The 19,412-nt window shown below is 35.5% G+C and overlaps 1 protein-coding gene across 3 annotated transcripts in view; it reads left to right on the top strand.

Annotated features, from left to right (window-relative positions):
- The window catches only part of LOC5574407 (protein app1), a 100,702-nt gene that overhangs the window by 61,873 nt on the left and 19,417 nt on the right, over positions 1 to 19,412 (top strand). Inside the window, exon 1 of one of the 3 annotated variants that reach the window (XM_001655064.2) lies at positions 18,473 to 19,047. The exons of the other annotated variants lie outside the window; for them this stretch is intronic. Coding sequence (XP_001655114.1) covers positions 18,974 to 19,047 — 74 coding nt within the window. The 5' untranslated portion in view covers positions 18,473 to 18,973. Of the gene's footprint in view, positions 1 to 18,472; positions 19,048 to 19,412 lie in introns of those variants that run through there. 3 annotated transcript variants of the gene reach the window in all.

The raw sequence follows: 19,412 nt of genomic DNA on the forward strand, positions 1-19,412 counted from the left end.
CAAACCTCTCTGCCATGCCTTTCCCCCAATCCATACACTCCCGCATGTATTGGCGTAGATACAGTCGGACTCCACGGTCTACAGTGGGCTAGCTAAATGAGGGTATAAATGAAAGAAACTTAGTTTTGGAAATAGACTTTTAAGCTTTTCAGTAATTTTTCAGTCTATACTAATTGTGTAAAGCCAAAACAAGCCAATCTTCTACGAATAATATTATTTTCCGAGTGGTTGTAAAAATTTCCTTGAAACGCCATTGAAAAGCTTGAAGTCGATTTTTTTCAGTATATTCACCTCAAAAACCGACCAAAGGGGCACCTGTTTACGTTTGGGCCCATCAATAAAAAAACGGGAAAATATTGAAATTTGTACCGGGAAAACCGGGAAAAAAGCGGGAATTTCAAAATGAATATTTGGTGGCCACCCTGAAATAGATGCATTAAAGCTATATACAAACTTCCATTTCTCCATCCAACAATTGATTTGTACAATTACACAGATGAGAATATAGTTCAAGTAGGCGCACTTCATGATAACCAGATTTCCATAATAACTCATCGCATAGTTTGCATAAGCATACGGGATATACACCATAATTTAAGCCTTAGTAATGTAATTATACATAAGTAACAACAACCACAACGACGGTGCGATTGAGATTTTTTCGAGCAATAACAGTTCATTAAAGTCTCATTTTGCACAGTTTTAATGTTAATCCACAAATATGAACTAATAAAGAAAAAAAACATGACTTAAAACAAAACACTACTTGAGTCACCGTTACACTGTTACAAAAACGTCGTAAGTAATTGAACAAAGAAAATCATATACTGCTCAAAGTTTTGAGGATACAGTTAAAAATAATGGTAAAATTTAGATTTATTTTTAAAATGTTTAGAAGTAAGGTTTTAATTCGTCTAATTTTTTTTCTCCAAACCGTGTGAAAGTTACTTTCGTCGTTTTGAAAAAGTGATCGAGAAATATTAAAAAAAGGTTTGCATTTTAAACAGAATCGATAATATATTTTCCCCGATACCTAGTAAAAAAGACCCATGATGATTTTTTCAGTAACGTTCTTCATATCTGGAAATCCCTAAGTTGGATATTTTTGTTATACCTCGTAATCAAATTGCTGGTATGAAAACAGTCTCAACAAACAATTTCCAAGAAGAATCTAATTTTCAGTGTTATTAAAGCGTTTTCAATGCTATTTCATGGCACCAAAATTGTGTTTTTTTTTACCGAAAACAATAACGCAATTTACTTTGCATCAGTCTATTATCAATCATCACTGTCGACATCCTATAAGTAAATCGTAGAAACTCTTCTTTCAGTGTAAAGTGATGTGAAAAAATACACAAACCATGAGTTGATTATCGCGATTTATTTTTGTTTCTTTTGTCCTCTAGCTCTAGCATGTCGTGAGTAATTTAATTAATAATGCCGTGTCATCCCGACGAAAGCTTGCTTCTGGATGTTCAAGTATTGATTATGGATTACTACTACAAACACTAAAAGTGATGTCTTGCTGACTTACTATTCAGTCTATATGACATTCATAACAATAAAATGTCGATTGTCTAAAAATAGGATCAATTGGATGGTATCGAATTTGTTCTGGTATGCAAATTGCCTGTCAGTTGAAAAAATTCCGTTGTTAAAAATACCTTCCTGTCGTCAACAAGTTTCCATGTTCTGTTGACAAGAGTGTTTACTAGCCGGCACAACAAAAGCAAGCATATGAGGCGGCCTTGAACCTATCCGCCGACCCATCCATCCGACAGATTGCAATTGGTGTCAGATTCGATTCCCACAATAAACATTCCGCGATAGCTCCCCGCACGCACTCAACAACGAAACAATTTGCATTTCAGTCACAATTGAGTTTTACGCGTACAGTGACAGTCAGGTCTCCTATTAGGCGCTGCCACCAATTTTATGCCCACCGCAATTTCTCAGCTGTAGTCACCGATTCACTGTTTTCACATCAAGTTGGTAATAAGCTATCAAACGATAATATTGAATTCAAAACACTTTATCAATAATGAATATCAATCGTCAAATTCGACAATCATAAACTGTTTCTATTTACTGTCATATTTGGAATGCTCTAAAAGTATTGAATTTGTGTTTAAAACTGACCCAATCCCATATTCGTACGAACTTCTATACAAATTCAAACATACAACATTTTAAACTAAATTTCAATGCTTTATATGATTGCTCAAGTGCTTCATAACGTTGTTCAGATTTAGTAGAGTACTTTTAAAGTTGAACAATTTATAAGCGAACATATATGCATCTTAGAAAAAATTGTGAAAAATCCTACTTTTCCAATATGTTTTTGTTTTAAATACAATAAGTTAAATAGTAACGATCGTTTTTGTTAACGGATTCATTGTAAAATTGTATTCGTGATCTCTGGAGATTTTGGGTTAAAATATATTTAGTGTACGGGAATCCTTAGCAGTTTTTGTCCTTATATTCAGAATCAATGTAAACCAAATTTTTGTTCATAGTTATGCTTTGCTTCAATAGGAACATAAACGATGATTTATATATGCCCTTTCAAGATCCCATCTGAGAGAAATGAACTATTTTTTTGGTTTTCAATTATATCAATTATAAATTTTATACCAACCAAGATTCTACGTGTAATATGGCGATATTCACTCTTAGCTATTTTAAAACGTAGTTTTCGAAACATCGAAACTCCAGTATTAGCAGTTATCATTCCTAAGAAAATTATATTTGAAAAATATTGACGTTACTGGTTTGTATCGCAAAAAAACATTTAAAAAAAGGTATTTTTCTTGAATTTGCAGAAGTTTCAAACATATCGGTTTTTAGAAAGTTCAAATGTATCCATATATACATACAGCTAACGTTTTAAAATTTAGTTTGAATGTTGTATGTTTGAATTTTGATAGGCGTACGAATATGCAATTGATTAAAATTAGTATTTGGAAGCCGATTAATCATAGTTTTTTATATCCATATTTACAAACAAAAAAAAACAGCTTCATCCTATTAAAAAACTCTGAGATATTGCGGTGTGGTGAATGTGGGTGGCAGCGTCTTATAGGAAACCAGACTGTGCTAACACGCGTCAGTAGCTCGGATGAAGTACAGATTAGGTAGCGGTTAGCCTACCACGGTTGATGACTCCCCTGACCTGACACTGCGGGGAAAGAGACATAAGGGCATCACTATGGGCGATCACTAGCTTGACGTAGGTCTCTCATGTAACGAGTGTGTTTAGATGTGTTCAACGAACGAATAATCACACAGTGATCTGAATTAAATTGACCCAGATCATCGCGTGAGTGCACAGGAAACACTCGCACACGATGGTCGGGTCAGTCAGTGACTTGCGGTGGCAATACTGTGAAACACTGCGTGGGTGTTTTCGAAGATTTCAATCACAGAGGAACACATGTAATACTGACGACTTTTCTTTTTGACCACGATTTAAATATCGTTCTTCCAGACTTTCATATCCCTCTTTTGAAGTTTTTGGAATCATTCTTTTTAAAATTCAATTTTTAAGTTTGTAGGACATCGAATTTGTCTAAAATCAAAACTAGTCTGAAAGCAGTTTTCTCCACATTTTCCCTCATTTTACACTAAGGTTTTTTACATGGTTCCCCGTGCCGTGCAAAAAAAAATCCGCGCAAAAAAACTGTGCTAATTCCGGAATCTGTGTAAAAATAAATCGTGTTAATTCTGGAATCCGTGGGAAAAGTACCGTGTTAATTCTGAAATCCGTGTAAATAAGAAAAAATCCGTGTTAATTCCGAAATCCGTGTAAATAAGTAAAAAAAAAACGTGTTAATTCCTAATTCCGTGCAAAAAAAGTACCGTGTGAATTCCGGAAGGCGTATGAAAAAGCCGTGTAAAAATAAAACGTGCAAAAAAAAAAAACGTGTGAAAAAAACTTTAGTGTACTAAAAAAAACATCTCTTTTTGGCTATAACTCCATGAATAATCAACAAATTTCAAATATTTTCAAATGCTTTCAACACATATTTTTTAAGTGTGTATACATTAAATTAACAAATGTTGAATTTTTATTTTAGAAAAAAAACTATTGATCTACCCGTTACGTCTGTTTGTCTGTGGTTCAACTTTTATGTCAACAATATGTTACTGGGGGCAGTAGTCCTATAAATTAGATGAGCGTTAGAGGTTGATAAACTTTGTCATAGTACTTTTTTTTATTGACTCAATTTTTCATTAAGATTTTGGATTTCATCTGGCTCTTTAATCGTATTGGAACATTCACTACTGCGCCTTTCTCGGTCACTGCCTTCTCATTCGGCTTTGCTTCACGTCGTCATCAAGGCCGTCTCAGGAAGTGTAAAGTGGTTTGAATGTTGATTTGTAGAACACATTCACGTTGCCACCAAAAAAACGGGAACCAGAAGATACGAGAACGTTCGCCTTTGCTCTGTTTTGTGTATAAGTAGAGTAGGTACATAGAGCAAATTTCTGTTTTGAAATTGGGCCGACGCGCAACTACCTAAACAGAGCGATGTGCGATGGAGGGCATTCCCAACGGCACGTGGCACGAGAGGAGTGCTTTTGCGCGCCACTGCTGCTTTCCCCACTTCGGGATTCGAGGAGGATCAGTGTAAATAAATCATACAAGCGAGCAAAATAAACAATCAAAACAGCAGAGCGCCGTAGGTACACCAGAGAAAAAAGGCGGCGAAATTTCTCGCGGCTGTAAACTTTGGCCGCACGCGAAAAATCGTTGTTGGTGAAAAGCCGACAGCTGTCTATGTGGACCGTGTATGTCGTCAGTCGAAACGAAATTGAAATCACTGCATTGGAGTAGCTACTTATGCTTTGACTTTGAAGGTGATATGTGCGTAGTTTTGGAAGCAGCCAATTGGCGATCCATCAAACGCCAATGTTGAGAAAGGCCTAATGTTTTGGAATTGCAAATCGCTGCTGTTTCGTATTTTTGCTTTGCTTTGCACAAAACATCAAATCGTATTGCACCTGATCAGCCTTACTGCGCTCCACGCCTACTTTTGCCTCGACTTAGGTGTAAATGCCATCTCTTCAGAACCGTTTTTACTTTATTTCTCAACGTTTCCTTTGGGGCTGTCCATTAATCACGTAAGACAATTTTGACAGTTTTGAAACCCCCCTTCTCTCATAGCACTGTGTTTTATTTTCTCGTTTTCATGCGCTTTTTGAATAGCGCCCTAACCGTTGATTTTAGCGATATAGTTTGTTCGGAGAAGTTTCTTGGTATATTAAAGCGCAACTTTTGACGAAAAAAGTTTTGTGATCAACCCACCTAGCAGTGAGATAGAAAAACTATTTTTTCAAAACATTTAGACATATGGTGCCTTCGGCAAAGGTGTAGAATTGGCAATTTGGAACAACTTTGTCGAAGACACAATTTTTCTATCTCTTATACTTCTTGAGATATATGCCGTTGTATGTGAATGACCCCTAAAAATCATATTTTTTATCATAACTTTTTTCCAAGATTTTTAACATTTTTTGTGTTTTCTACAAAGTTGTTTGTCATAGAAAAACCCGTGTTTTTGCTGAACATATCATCACCCTATATTTTGAAGCAACAAAGTTATTCATGAATTACTCTTTTTTTAAGGGGTAGCTTTGGCCTCTATAACTGGCTTCGGCGCAAAATGGCGCAGACAACTCTTACAAATCATGAAAGTACCATTAGGCGAATTCCGGCGCGTATTTTCTTCGAAGAAAAGAAAATTTTCTTGCTGGTGCGTAATAGAAGAAATTTTCTTCTCTTCGAAGAAATTGTTCGTCGGAATTCACCTACATATCTCCCCTTTCGGCAGTTGACAAAAACTTTTGTCTATAAGCGTCTTTGCATGGGTTTTTACTATCAAACAAATAAGCCTTATTAATACGAATTCGACTGATAATTCTTTTACTTTAAGAGATAAAGAGGTGCAATGTTCAGCAAAAACACGCGTTTTAAGATGTTTAACAACATTGTAGAAGACATAAAAAATGTTAAAAATCTTGTAAAAGAGGTACGAATTTTTTAACTTAAAGTACACAAATTTGTATGAAAAAAATCGTTTAAAATTAATTTCGTTTATAACTTTTTACTTAAATTTTTAACATTTTTCATGTATTTGACAAAGTTGTTATACATCTTAAATCGTGTGTTTTTGCTGAACATTGTTCCTCTCTATCTCTTAAAGTAAAATAATTATCAGTCGAATTCGTTTTAATAAGGCTTATTTGTTTGATAGTAAAAACCTATGCAAAGACGCTTATAGACAAAAGTTTTTAGGTGTTATTTGGAAAATTTTTTTTTTGAAAAAATCGACCTTTTGGGACTTAGTAATTTTTTGAGTTGGGGGAGTGAATTGAATTTGAAATGAACGATTTGAATTCAATTGCTTAGAAATTCAAGGCAATAGTATTATATCATTGTTGGCCACTGAAAACATATTATATGTGATATTTCATTAGGGTGGTTCATTTACTTTCCATTAGGGTGGTCCTTTTTGTTAAAAAATAAAAAAAATAAGAAATAGAATTTTAATTGAATATTGAAGACAATAGTATTGGAACATCTCTCACATTATCGTAAGCCATTTTCTACATTTAAATTGTGGTATTTTATTAGAGTGGTTCACTTATTTTCCCTTAGGCTTTCTGTCGAAAAATCATAATTTGTATGGGATATTAAAAACAATACTATTTTATCACCTCTTTCATCATCGTAGGGCATTTCCTTCATTACTTTCGTGATATTTTATTGGGGTGGCTCACTTTTTTCCATTGGTGTTTGCCGAAAATTAAAAAAAAATCAAGAAATTTTGAATTTGATCCTTTTTTTAGCACAATAGTATTTTTACACCTCTTTTATAATCGTAGGCCATTGTCTTCATTTTTGTTTTGAGAGGCTTTAAATTCCTCTGAATTCATGCGCCTCTAGTTCCATTTGGACACTGTTAACATATTTCATTAGGGAGTTTCTCTCATTTTCCATTAGGGTGCCTCATTTTTCGAATAGTTTGAAACTATGATTTCTCGCAAAAGTCTCGTTCACTTTCCTTAATTATGGTGTCATTGTAAAAATTTCAACCTTAATATCTACAGACCGAAAGATTATGGTGTGGACTACTACATAATATTTGCGTAATGTTCGACGAAAAATGTAAAGGTAACTTAGTTAACAACAAAAGAGTTTTCTAGAAAGCCTCTCATTGTTAGAAAGGTCCTTTTGAAAAGTTTTGCGTGATTTTCATTCGGAATGCAACACAGAGGAAATTTCGCAGGAAATTCTAAAGGAAATTCCGAAGGAAATTCCAGAGGAAATTCTAGAGAAAATTCTGAAGGAAATTCCAGAGAAAATTTGGAAGGAAATTCCAGAGAAAATCCCGAAAGAAATTCCAGAGGAAATTCCAAAGGAAATTTCAGAGATAATTTCGAAGAAAATTCTAGGGGAAATACGGAAGGAAATTCCAAAGGAAATTCCGAATGAAATTCCAGAGGAAGTTCCGAAGGAAATTCCAGAGGAAATTCAGAAGGAAATTCCAGAGGATATTCCGAAGGAAATTCCAGAGAAAATTCCGAAGGAAATTCAAGAGAAAATTCCAGAGAAAATTCCGAAGGAAACCGAGGAAACGAAAATTGTAGAGGTACTTCTGAAGAAAATTCCGAAATAATTTCAAAGCTTCAAAAGAAATTCCAAATGAAATTCCGAATCAAATTTAGCATGAAGCTCCAAAAGGAATTCCGAAGGTAACTCCAGAAGAAATTCCGAAGCAAATGGCAAAGTAAATTTCGATGAAAATAACTAAGCAATTTTCTATGGAATATCCAAAGCAAATTTGTAAGGAAATTCTCAAGAAAACTCTGTAGAAATTCCAAAGAAAATTGTAAAGGAAATTTCTAAGAATATTCCGCACTAAATTTCGAAGGTCCAAAAGAAATCCCAAATGAAATTCCGAAGAAAGCTCCAAAGAAAATTTCAAAGTAAATTCCAATGCTTCAAAAGAAATTCCAAATAATATTTCGAATACAATTCTGAAGGAAGCTCCAAAAATAATTACACAGGAAATTCCGAAACAAACTCTAGTAGAAATTCGGAAGGAAACTCCAAAGAAAATTCCAAAGCAAATTTCAAAGGAAACTCAAAAAAAAAACTCCGAAGAAAATTCCAATGAAAAGTTCAGAATGAAATTCCAAAGGACACTACATAGGAAATTTCGAAGGAAATACCACAGAAAATTGAACAGGGCACTTCTAATGATACCGACGAAAATTCCACAGGATATTCCGAAGCAAATTCAGGATAAATTTCCAATTTTGATGAAAATTCCGTAGAAAATTTCAAAGAAAATTTCGTAGAAAAGTCCAATAAAAAACTTTAAAAGGAATTTCGAAGGAAATTCCGATTAAAATTCCAAAAGAAAATCCAAAGAAAATTCCGTTGAAAACTCCAACGAAAAAATCCATATGAAATTCCGACGAAATTTCTATAAGGAACTTTGTTTCATCTTTGAAGAATAAACGAGAACTGTTTGTTAAAACTAGAATTGTCTACGTTGTCACAACCGAATCGCGTGTACTATAGCAAACAGAAGGCAACGTACTTTTGGTTCGGGAATGAAGGAGCCCAAGGCTGAGAATCTCTTTTGAAAATATAAATTAAACACTTTTGTTGCCCTTAATTTGAATACTCAAAAATTGTTTCATTCCTTTTTTATCTGTATTTTGAATATGGCAGTTAGAGTTGTGCTTCACTGAATTCACTGATTATTGTTATTGGAACGTTTTATTTGAACTATTCAAAAGAAAACCTTAATGAAAATATCTTAACGAAGAGTTGCATGCCAATGAAGAATCATGATTCAAAACTATACAAACAAAGTTGATTTTTTAGATCTGTTGAGAATATTTTTTTTTATTAACAAATTAAATGATCACCCTTATGCAAAACTGAGGACAATAGCCCCAATGAAATATCACATATTATATGTTTACAGTGGCCTACGATGACATAGGAGTTGTTTAATTACTCTTATATTTTCTATTCCATTCAAATTCTCAATTTTTTTTTTAAAGGACCACCGTAATGGAATATAAGTGAGCCACCCTAATAAAATATCACGAATGTAATGAAGGAAATGCCCTACGATGATGAAAGAGGTGATAAAATACTATTGTTTTTAATATCCCATTCAAATTATGATTTTTCGATAGAAAGGCCCACCCTAATGGAAAATAAGTGAACCACCCTAATAAAATACCACATATTAAATGTAGAAAATGGCTTACGATAATGTGAGAGATGTTCCAATACTATTGTCTTCAATATTCAATTAAAATTCTATTTTTTATTTTTTTTATTTTTTAACAAAAAGGACCACCCTAATGGAAAGTAAATGAACCACCCTAATGAAATATCACATATAATATGCTTTCAGTGGCCAACAATGATATAGGATATGTTTCAATACTATTGCCTTGAATTTCTAAGCAATTGAATTCAAATCGTTCATTTCAAATTCAATTCACTCCCCCAACTAAAAAATTAAAAGGTCGATTTTTTCAAAAAAAAAAATTTTCCAAATAACACCAGATCTCGACGTTTCATGCATTTCTAAGACATCTGGCATCAAAAAAAAATTTCGATTTCGGAAATTTCATGTACCCCCCCCTTTGGAGATTTTTCATGGGTCAAAAAAGCCAAACTTTGACCGCTTTGGGGGTCCACTTAATGAAGTCCAATTGAGCTCAAATTTTGCATGGGGACTTTTTTCGAGGAGACAAAACTTTTGAGCACTACCTTTTTTTGAAATTCGATGGCAAAATTTTTCCCATACATTCCATTGGCACCCTAATATACATATACCGTATCAGGTTATCTGTCCAAGGTATTATACTCAAAATTATTTGCTTTTTAACAGTTCTCTACGAACAACTACTTCCAAATTGGCGTGGATTGTTTTAAACATATTTTGTTCTAAAGTTTCCTAGACCAACTCATTGCCTAGTTTCGCGCATTTTGCTCAAAATCATAAAAAAGGGAATTAACTTCATCCAATCATGTCAATCTTTACAAGTTTGCTATCCAAGTGAAACTGGTGAAATTATTTATAGAGAAAAACCAATAAGGTTTCTAGTTTTTAAGTGAAGATGAATAAAAGCCGTATCTCAAAATTTCAAGAGCACAAATCTGGTGAATCAAACAATCATTTATTGAAAAAAAAAAAGATTTTGGTTACTCGCTGGTGGCGCTCAATCGATAATTTTTTCAGCTCTGAACGCTGTTTGGTTCTCTTGATTTTGCTCCTGATGATGGTACATTTTTTCGGTTGAAGCATGAAAAAATAAATGAAAATTTTGGTCCAAAAATGCCTATGTTTCATATATAAGGGTATGGACAGGATATTTCCTGATTTTTTTCAGGAGCTTTCTTAAAGATATGCCGAGTTTTTTCCCAATACTCAGGAAATTCTCCAGAAATTCTGAGGATACCTCTCGAAAATCCTTGATTTTCATCAGGGAATCCAAAACATCATTGAAAAGCAGAAATTTCAGAAATGTTCTATGAAACGCATTATTTAATCCTTTAAGGCATTCAGTTAAGGAGAAAACCTACGTAATTCATATCGGAATCCTAAAAAAAATAACTAAAACAAATTACCTGTAACGAAACATCGTTAACAATTATTGAAAAAAATATATGTGATTCCTGAAAAATCCTGAATTCTACGAATTCCAAATGCTATTCTTGGAGAGACTCAAGACTGAAAGAAATTCTCTAACAATTTGTAAAGAATCATGGAGATGAGGAGCTTCTAGAGGAAATCCTAAAAGAGTTCACGGAGAAATATCTGGAAAGATATGTTTAAGAATTTCGATAGGAATTTGTTAGACATCGATGTGGAACTCTTTGAAGCAATTCTCCAAGAAAGTTCTTTGGCAATGGCTAGCTTTTTAACTGGGAAAAAATGGCCAAATTTCAGCATAACTTCCACTAAAAAGCATGGTGGATGATCGTAATAGTGTTGCGTATTATAAAAAAAAAATATAATAATGTTTAGGCAGGAAGGAGTCCAAAATTGTCGCTTATGCCTGAAATTTGTGAAATTATATCTGAGGTAGTTCAGTAGCTGAGTACATCTTTGTTCATACGAATTTTCAAATTTGGAAAGTAATAGATACTCAATTGCTCAGTTTTATCATATCAACTAGAATAAGCGCTGTAGAATGTTATCTAACAGGTATATTTCAGTAAAGTTGAACTTTTCCACAGTTTGTACGTTCGACCTATAACATAAACTATACATCGTGCAAATCTTTGGATATGTATCTTCTTGTACAAAGCCTACTTCAATTTAACCAATTCAATTATCTGGATTTTTTCTGGAAAACGACTGGAAGGTCAGGGAAAGTCAGGGAATTTTGTTTTCAAAATTGAGTCGACACCCTGTTAATATACCAAGAAACTTCTCCGAACAAACTATATCGCTAAAATCAACGGTTAAGGCGCTATTCAAAAAGCGCATGAAAACGAGAAAATAAAACACAGTGCATAGTAAGATTTTTTGTCAGAAATGAAAATTAAAAATAATTTGTATGGTACATAAGATGAACGACCACTTTCGGCATTATTGCCACATTCTTGAACATACATCGATGTAGAATGGAATTCTTGGTTCAGCCTTCGCCGCTATAAACAGTTCTTCCCAATGCCACCAAAAATGGTCCTAAGTAAACGACATACAAAAACTCCAAGTATTTTTGAGGATGAAATTTGTTCCTTCAGTTAGATACAACTTATATCAATACTAGCGCATAGGTTTTGAGCAAAACGGAGCCGCTTATCATACTTATATGAAGGTTCAATCGAAGCTCTCCAAAATGAGCCGTTTTTTCGAAAATATGTTTAAGTCTCCAATTACACCCGATTCTGTTTTTGCACGGGGGATGCGTACCGTGCAAAAAAAGTTTTCAGTTCAAAATTTCAAAAACCGTGCAAAAAAAGTAACACCAATTCTCGACGTTTCATGCAAAAATAAGGTTTTGGTGAAAAATTTTGTATGGAAACTTTTTTTGCACGGCCGTGTAAAAAAAATCCGTGCAAAAACAGAATCGGGTGTACCCAGGTATGAACCAATTCTATCGTTTGATATGGTCGTATGCTGGAGAAAGGCCTGTGAAGAATCTCACGCCATCGTTGATGTTTTAGAAGCTTTCATCACACAGATATTGAACTCGACGTCCGCATGATAAATTTTAAAGGTATGCTTCCAATTCCTCTCTGGTAAAGTGAAAGTAACAGATAAAAATCATGATCAAAGCGAAAAACAGAGTCTAAATGGACTAAACAATACAGGTAATGAATAATATGTATGTTTAATTCACAATTTCCTTGTAAAAACTACCATAAAACATGATATGACGATTTTCGCATTTTTATGGGCCATTCTGTACACATCAATGAGAAAGTGTGCAAAATTTGGTTGATTTTTACCCAATGATAGAAAAGTTATGCGCACACAAATCATGGCTACTATGTTTTGCTGCATATATCCAGTGATGCCTGCAGAGAAGCTAAATTATTATCGCCAAAGATTTTCAACTCATATGAAAATCAATAACTTACTATTGAGGTGTCCGATTTGATAACGGGGTCTTCTGCGAAGTTCCTGAAAATTTCATCAAAATCGATGCAACGATAATTTATATTTTAAAAATTTGAAACTGTTTCATCTCTGGTAAAGCTACGCTCAGCATTTCGATTTCGATTCCAGGGCTAGTAACAGGTAACTTTTCAATGCAAGTCTATGAAAAGTTTATTTTAAATTGAAGGTCTCTAAAGTATCTTTTCAATCAAAACTGGTCTCTAAAGTAACTATTTTTCTCGTTTTACTACCCTTTTGCATAATTCTAGACAGTGGTGCATTTTGAACTGAACGCGAGCAAAAAATGAACGGAGCCCGAGCCAAATTTGCACTTGAACGTAGTAGTCAATGAACTTACGAGCAAGAGCTTGCCGTTGCTCAAGAACGGCCCGTTCAGTTCACAATAATGATTGGAGGTCTCACTTGAAGAATGAATGTATTAATCATCAAAATTTATCGTGAATATAGAAATCATACAGCCCTCGATATTATTCATGTCAAAAACATAACATTGACCTAGAATTTGTCGTAAATCAGTCAAAACTGATCGCGTTCATTTTTCGGCTCGCATGGGTTCATATTTTTGAACTGCTCAATGTTCAAGCCTACTTGATCGCTGCGTTCAACAAAATGAACTGGAACGCGAACTGAACGCGTTCAAATGCATCACTGATTCTAGATGCTGTAGACGACTCTTACGAGATTATTATTCAGGAATTCCTTTTCAGATTTCTCTAGTAAAAAATCGTCATGTGATTTTTCCAGAGGTTCTGGAATACTTTCAGGAGCTCCTCCAGATTTTCCACAAACTTTTCTAGAAATCAGTCCAGAAAATCCCCCAGAGACTTACTAGAGAATAATTAAGAGAATTTATTCGAAATGTTCTCCAGGAAATTCAACAAACCTACCTCCAGTAATTTCCACAGAAATTACTTTAGAAATTTTCACGGATACCATTTTAGTATTTTCTTCAAAGATTTTTCCACTAATTTTTCCACCGATTCTCCAGTTACTGTAGCAGATCTTCCAAAGATTTATTCAGTTCTTACAAGTAACTCGTCAAAGTTTTATCCTAGAGTATTTATAGCAATTCATTAAGGGATTTTTTTCCAAGAAATCTTACAAGAATTCTTCAAGGAGTTCCTTGGTCGATTTTTCAAGTTTTTCTCTCAGTCATTTTCATATGGATTCCGATAGTGCTTTGCGAAAGCCCAAGCCGTCCGATTCGTTTTTCGCGCGCTCGGAATGTTTTTTCTGTTGGCTTTATTCGCTTGGGTAGTGCTTTGCGAAGGCCCAAGCCGTCCGATTCATTTTCGCGCGCTCGGATCGATATTATATTTTTTAGTTTGCGCGCCAGCGGAGTTATATTATTTTCCTGTTTATGCGTATGTACGCTGAGATTGTGACTTCAGTCGACGATGGATTATCAACTGGTGAGCTCGTTTCATGCTTGTAATAACACATGATTTGTTTATGTATTTGTTGAACAAAGTATGGATGGCTCGTCACTTTAAGTGCTTTTTCATGTTTAATAAAATTTCGAGCTTCAAGCCTTTGAATAGAACGATGTTTAAAATGTCGACGCATTGATAGATAACTTTTTAAACAGAGGTTACATGAATCACATCAATTACCAAGGTGAATCCTGATCATGTAGCTTTTAAGCCCTCCCTCTAACAAAACTCCTTCCCGTGACAACCATTAAGATGCAGAGGTATACTCGGTCTTTAGTAACAATGGATGTCACACTAACATCCCTTCCCTTCCCCGATGACCGTAAGGACGTGGCCGGCGTCGTTATTGACATGAATAATTTCAGAGTACTCGAAAATGAACATTGAAGATGGTATGCTACTCCCATGCTACACCTGTTAGTTCCCTGTACAATTTCGATAATGCTGGTCAATCACGGAGTAGCAACTACTAATTGTACGATCATCAATGCTCATGCAGTCATTTCCATATGGATTCCTTCACGAGATCATCAACGTTTTGTTTTAGGAACTGCTACAAAGCTCCTACAGAGATTATTCCAGGATTGTTGTGATACCTTAACGATAGAAGGTTAATCGTTGTTGCTATGATCGAAGGATAAAGAAAAAATCCTACGTGAAAATTTCAGAGGAAATGTTAAGAAATCAGTGAAAGCAACGCAGCAGCAGCTTACTGATTGAATTTAATAAAGATATGCCAAACGGAAATCTTGGAAAAACTCCCAGCGAAATCGATGGAAAAATCATCTAATGAACCCCTGCAAGCCTTAGGATTGTTGAGGAAATTGTGATATAAGCCTTTGAAGGAATTCCTGAAAAAGTTAATGGTGAAATAAGGATCTCTGGACCAAATTCTGAAATTGATCCTAATAAATTTCTACGTTGAATTCTTAAATATATTTTGATCCAAATTCATGAACGATTTCCATAAAAAAGCCCTTAAGGTGAATATAATAAATCTTCGAGCTGTTTAGTAGAATACCTATAAGTAGATGAAAAAACCGAATTTAGTACTATACCATTTAATTCCACTAGAGTTTGTATCCTTTGACAGATACGCGTATTTCGACCTCAACTGTAAGGCCGTCTTCAGTGTCGTGTACTAGACTCGACTATCGACTATCGACCAATCGATTAGGTTTTCAGCTTAAACGGATGTTTGGTTCTCCAGATCCGTGCTCTTGAAAATTTGAACTTTGGCTTCGATTTATCTTCACCTTAAACAACCAATACATGAATTTCTCAATAAATCTGATAATACCTGAAGGAAACTTTGGGATAATAGCTTGGTTTTACCTAATTAGTTTCTGATGGAAAAATCTCGAAGAAATGCATGCATGTAGAAATCGATATGGATGGAAAAATCTTGCATGTGGAAATGGATATGATGGAAAAATCTTGAAGAAATGTATGCATGTAGTAATACTTGTCATAATGTCACGAGTAATACTTGTCGCAATTCCATAGAGAAACGTCTGATCGGGTTTTCTATGAAAATCATATTAACCTCTTATCTTATGGTTTTTGTATGTATGATCTCTATTTGGCTCCCTAACCCTCTCTTTCACACAGCTTTGATCGACTATTTCTTTACAAAAGAATAGTTTTTATCAAAAGTACTTGAAAAAAAACAAATGGGCTAATTGTTTCGAAATCAGTTCAAAAAAATAGTTGTTTATCATTAGTTTTAGTATTGAAACAGTTAGTTGACTGTTAGATGAACCTGATGAGTATGGAATCATATTCTAGTAACTATTGCATAGTGTTCATTCGATTCGGTTTGTCCCAAGTTCGAAGATCAATGAAGGACGGGGTTGCTGATCTAATGGATAATGCTTCTGTTTCATATGCAGAAGGTCATGGGTTCAATCCCAGGCCCGTCCCTTTCCTCGTACTTTGTAGTTGTATCTTTCACTTGCTTCTATCTTCCACTCTCAATTTATCACATTCACACAATATTCGTTCATATCATTTGCTAGAACCAGACACGAACAAGAAACCGTTTCCCCACGCTTCCATTCTCTCATCATTATAGCACGCCTTCCCATACGCCTGATTCATAGGCAGTCTGCTAACCACAAAATCAAACCTCTCTGCCATGCCTTTCCCCCAATCCATACACTTCCGCATGATCTGGTGTAGATGCAGTCGGACTCCACGGTCTACAGTGGGCCAGTATAAGTGCAACATCATTTTTTCCCCTTCCCCACATTGGTCTGCATTCTGACGTGGCAGGCACCATTGTCGCCTAAAAATAGAAGATCACCATACACTGAGGGTGTTTGTTAGTCCCAAGCAGTCATTCGCTTGGTTCCTTGTGTAGGTGCAGCTGATCTGGCGATACTGGAGTAGCATCCACGGGCGGCCAATCAAGCTCAAGCCAAGTTTGAAAATCAATGAAGCTCTGCAGCTACCATGAGATAGAGAGGGTTAATGATCTTTTTTTGGTTTCATCCGAAGAGATCGACGAAATACGAGGTCAGCATTCTTCAGTACCTTAGAACCATCGCGTACACCCATTGTCAATTTTGTTAAGGGTTAGTTCATAAATTACGTCAGACTCCATCTCAGTACTGTTACACTTTCGTGGGAACACAGGCCCCTCTCCAATAATAAGGAAATTCAATTTAGATGCTAGGAGAGCTCACGTCTAAGCTAAGTACTGCCATGTACAATGCTGTTACATCTATCCATGCAGCAACGATCCTCGCTGTTGTAGTCCAACATCTAACTGAAGTGATGATTCCTTTTTAAGAAAAGCAAAGGCCTCCAAAAGCTGGCCTCCAAGCTTTGTATTGGTTTATTACTATCTAGATCTATAATTCTTCCGAAAGCCTGGGACATATTATGTACCCAAGGACATGTTAGTGTATTGTTGCACATCTTACAACGAAGGGTTCCAGATACCCCTTTTATTATCACAAGCAAACCCGCAGAGTCTGAGAATAAAGAGACCTGAGCTACTCGACCGTAGACCTGCTACACTATTTTGCATTAGCTACATATGTCAAACTTGGCTTTCACCCTTCAGTCTACCTTAAGAACTGACCTATCCCAGGCCCTTCTTACAACTGAGGCTTTGTACATGTAATGGGGAAAGGGAAAGTCATTCCACGCCACCTGGTAGGAACTTTCTAAATCTGAATCAACAGACCTCCGGAGCTGTTGGCAGAGGAATTGTCTCTTGCACAATGATGTATACTCCTTGTAGTAAAAGTTATTTCTGAAGCACTGTGAAAATTGTATTCAAATCGGTTTATAAATGACTCAGATCTAAGCCTCTAAAGTTGATCAATTTGTATGAAAAATCGAAAAAAGTTGCAAATGTTTTGTCCAATACTGTATGTAGTTCACCAAAGTGAGAAACAACAATTTAAACCATTCCCTGCTCAGTAGATACGTATTTGTTGTGATAAACTATCAATTGTTGTTCGTGGAATAGGTAGATTTGAGGTTAGCGAATCGCCATTAGCTTCCATACATAACTGATATAGTGTTTTCAGTATCTTCCTAATCCAAAACAACTGCTGCCTGTGGTTTATGAGACCTCGTCAGATTTCAGAAGGATCTCAGTTGTTTGAGGTGAAACAGTTTCGAATCAACTTCTAAGATTGCACTAAAACTTCAAAGGCACAAATCTCGCGAAGAAAGCATCGAACAACAGTGTACTTTTTATTTTGGCTTTTTACACTAGCAGAAAGCTTTGCCAACTATTTCTCCAGTTTAGCGCCTTTGAAAACGTGAGTAGGCGCACAAGTCGGCCATTGTGCCGGCCATCTTTGGATTCCGAGATGTTTCACCTTAAATTATGGCGAAATCCTGGTAATCCCTTGCACTCCCAGTAGTTTTCCCCATGGATTAAATTTACGATATTTCCGTTATAGTTTTACTCTACCGTTTGTGCTACCCAAGGCTTTGAATGCGATCGCGCCTCTGCTGTAACTCGATATTTTTCCTAAATCTATGAAATTTGCGATTCCGTCAATCTAGCGTACTATGATCCCTTTATTAGTCGATATCTATATTACTGTGTTCCCCAACTCGATGGAATCTGTTTCTGATTCCTTGACAAGTTCCGATATCAATCCGATAGTATTAAACACATAATGCGCATTTTCCTGTAGCCTGCTCCAATTTTCAGTCTAATGAAATTCGTAAAAATCATTCAATCGCGCCTGCGTAGAACATCTTCATCCCGTGTAGGTAAATACTTATATCTAGATATAGTTAAGCAGAGCACCTATCCCGTATTCGAAAATCACGGCTCGCGTGTGAGAAGCTTCAAAACCTTTATATGTTGATCGCGCCTTGTAGGTAAACAGCAGTTGTTTGTATCCGGTGTTCCGAAGAACAACCTTTTTACTCTGATATTAATTATATATATTTATATAAGTGTGACATCGTCATCACGACGGCAGCGCTGCTGTTTTCACATATCACCTCGGCTCTGGTGGCAGAAAGTCTATATAAAACGGTCGAATTTTCACGAGAAAATATCACTGTCAATAGAGCAGCAAAAGATCAATATCTCGCGCGTGCAACAAAAAGTTTCGTACCTTCGAGCGAGGAAAACGACGAATTGCGCGGTTTCTAATTAAGTCCCATTACATTAGCATATCGTCGGTAGTGTATCTTTTGCGTCGGTCGAACGGTCCAAAAGAAGAAAAATTAGAAAGTGTGAAAAAGCGTCGGCGCAAGTTGGAAGATAAACTAGTTACATTCATAAAAACTAAAACTTCCGCTCTCGCTGTCGGAATCACAGTTCCGACCAAAACAAAGAGCAGCCACAGCATAGTAAAGCACAGTCGCATCTGGATCTGGCAAAACATGTGTGATATTTTATCGGCCATATCGTATGGACTCTATCCGCAGCAGGAACGACCCAAGAAACGATTCAAAATGTACGTATATCAGAGGTTCCCAAACTTTTTTGGGTGCACAATTCACCTAGCGATCTGGTGTATTCTTTGCGACCAACTGGGGAAAAAATGTGAAGTATTGAGTTTTGTGATGAAACTTTCGTGTATTGTGATTTGATAAGATGATACGCATGCATCAAATCCGTTTTAAATTGCAGAATTCGTGATGTTTATATATATTTTACAGTAAATAATGTCTGTTCTTCAATTTTTTAAAGTCTAAATGTCATCTTTAACTAAGATCAGTAAAGGCATTTTTTTTAATGAGGAAAAATTGTATTTTTTGGAAAAAAATATTATGAATTTATTTATGTAGAATAAATCAGACGGGATAAGTAGTCTAATGG

Source organism: Aedes aegypti, chromosome 3 (assembly GCF_002204515.2).
Source record: "Aedes aegypti strain LVP_AGWG chromosome 3, AaegL5.0 Primary Assembly, whole genome shotgun sequence".
In the NCBI taxonomy this organism is placed as follows: domain Eukaryota; kingdom Metazoa; phylum Arthropoda; class Insecta; order Diptera; family Culicidae; genus Aedes; species Aedes aegypti.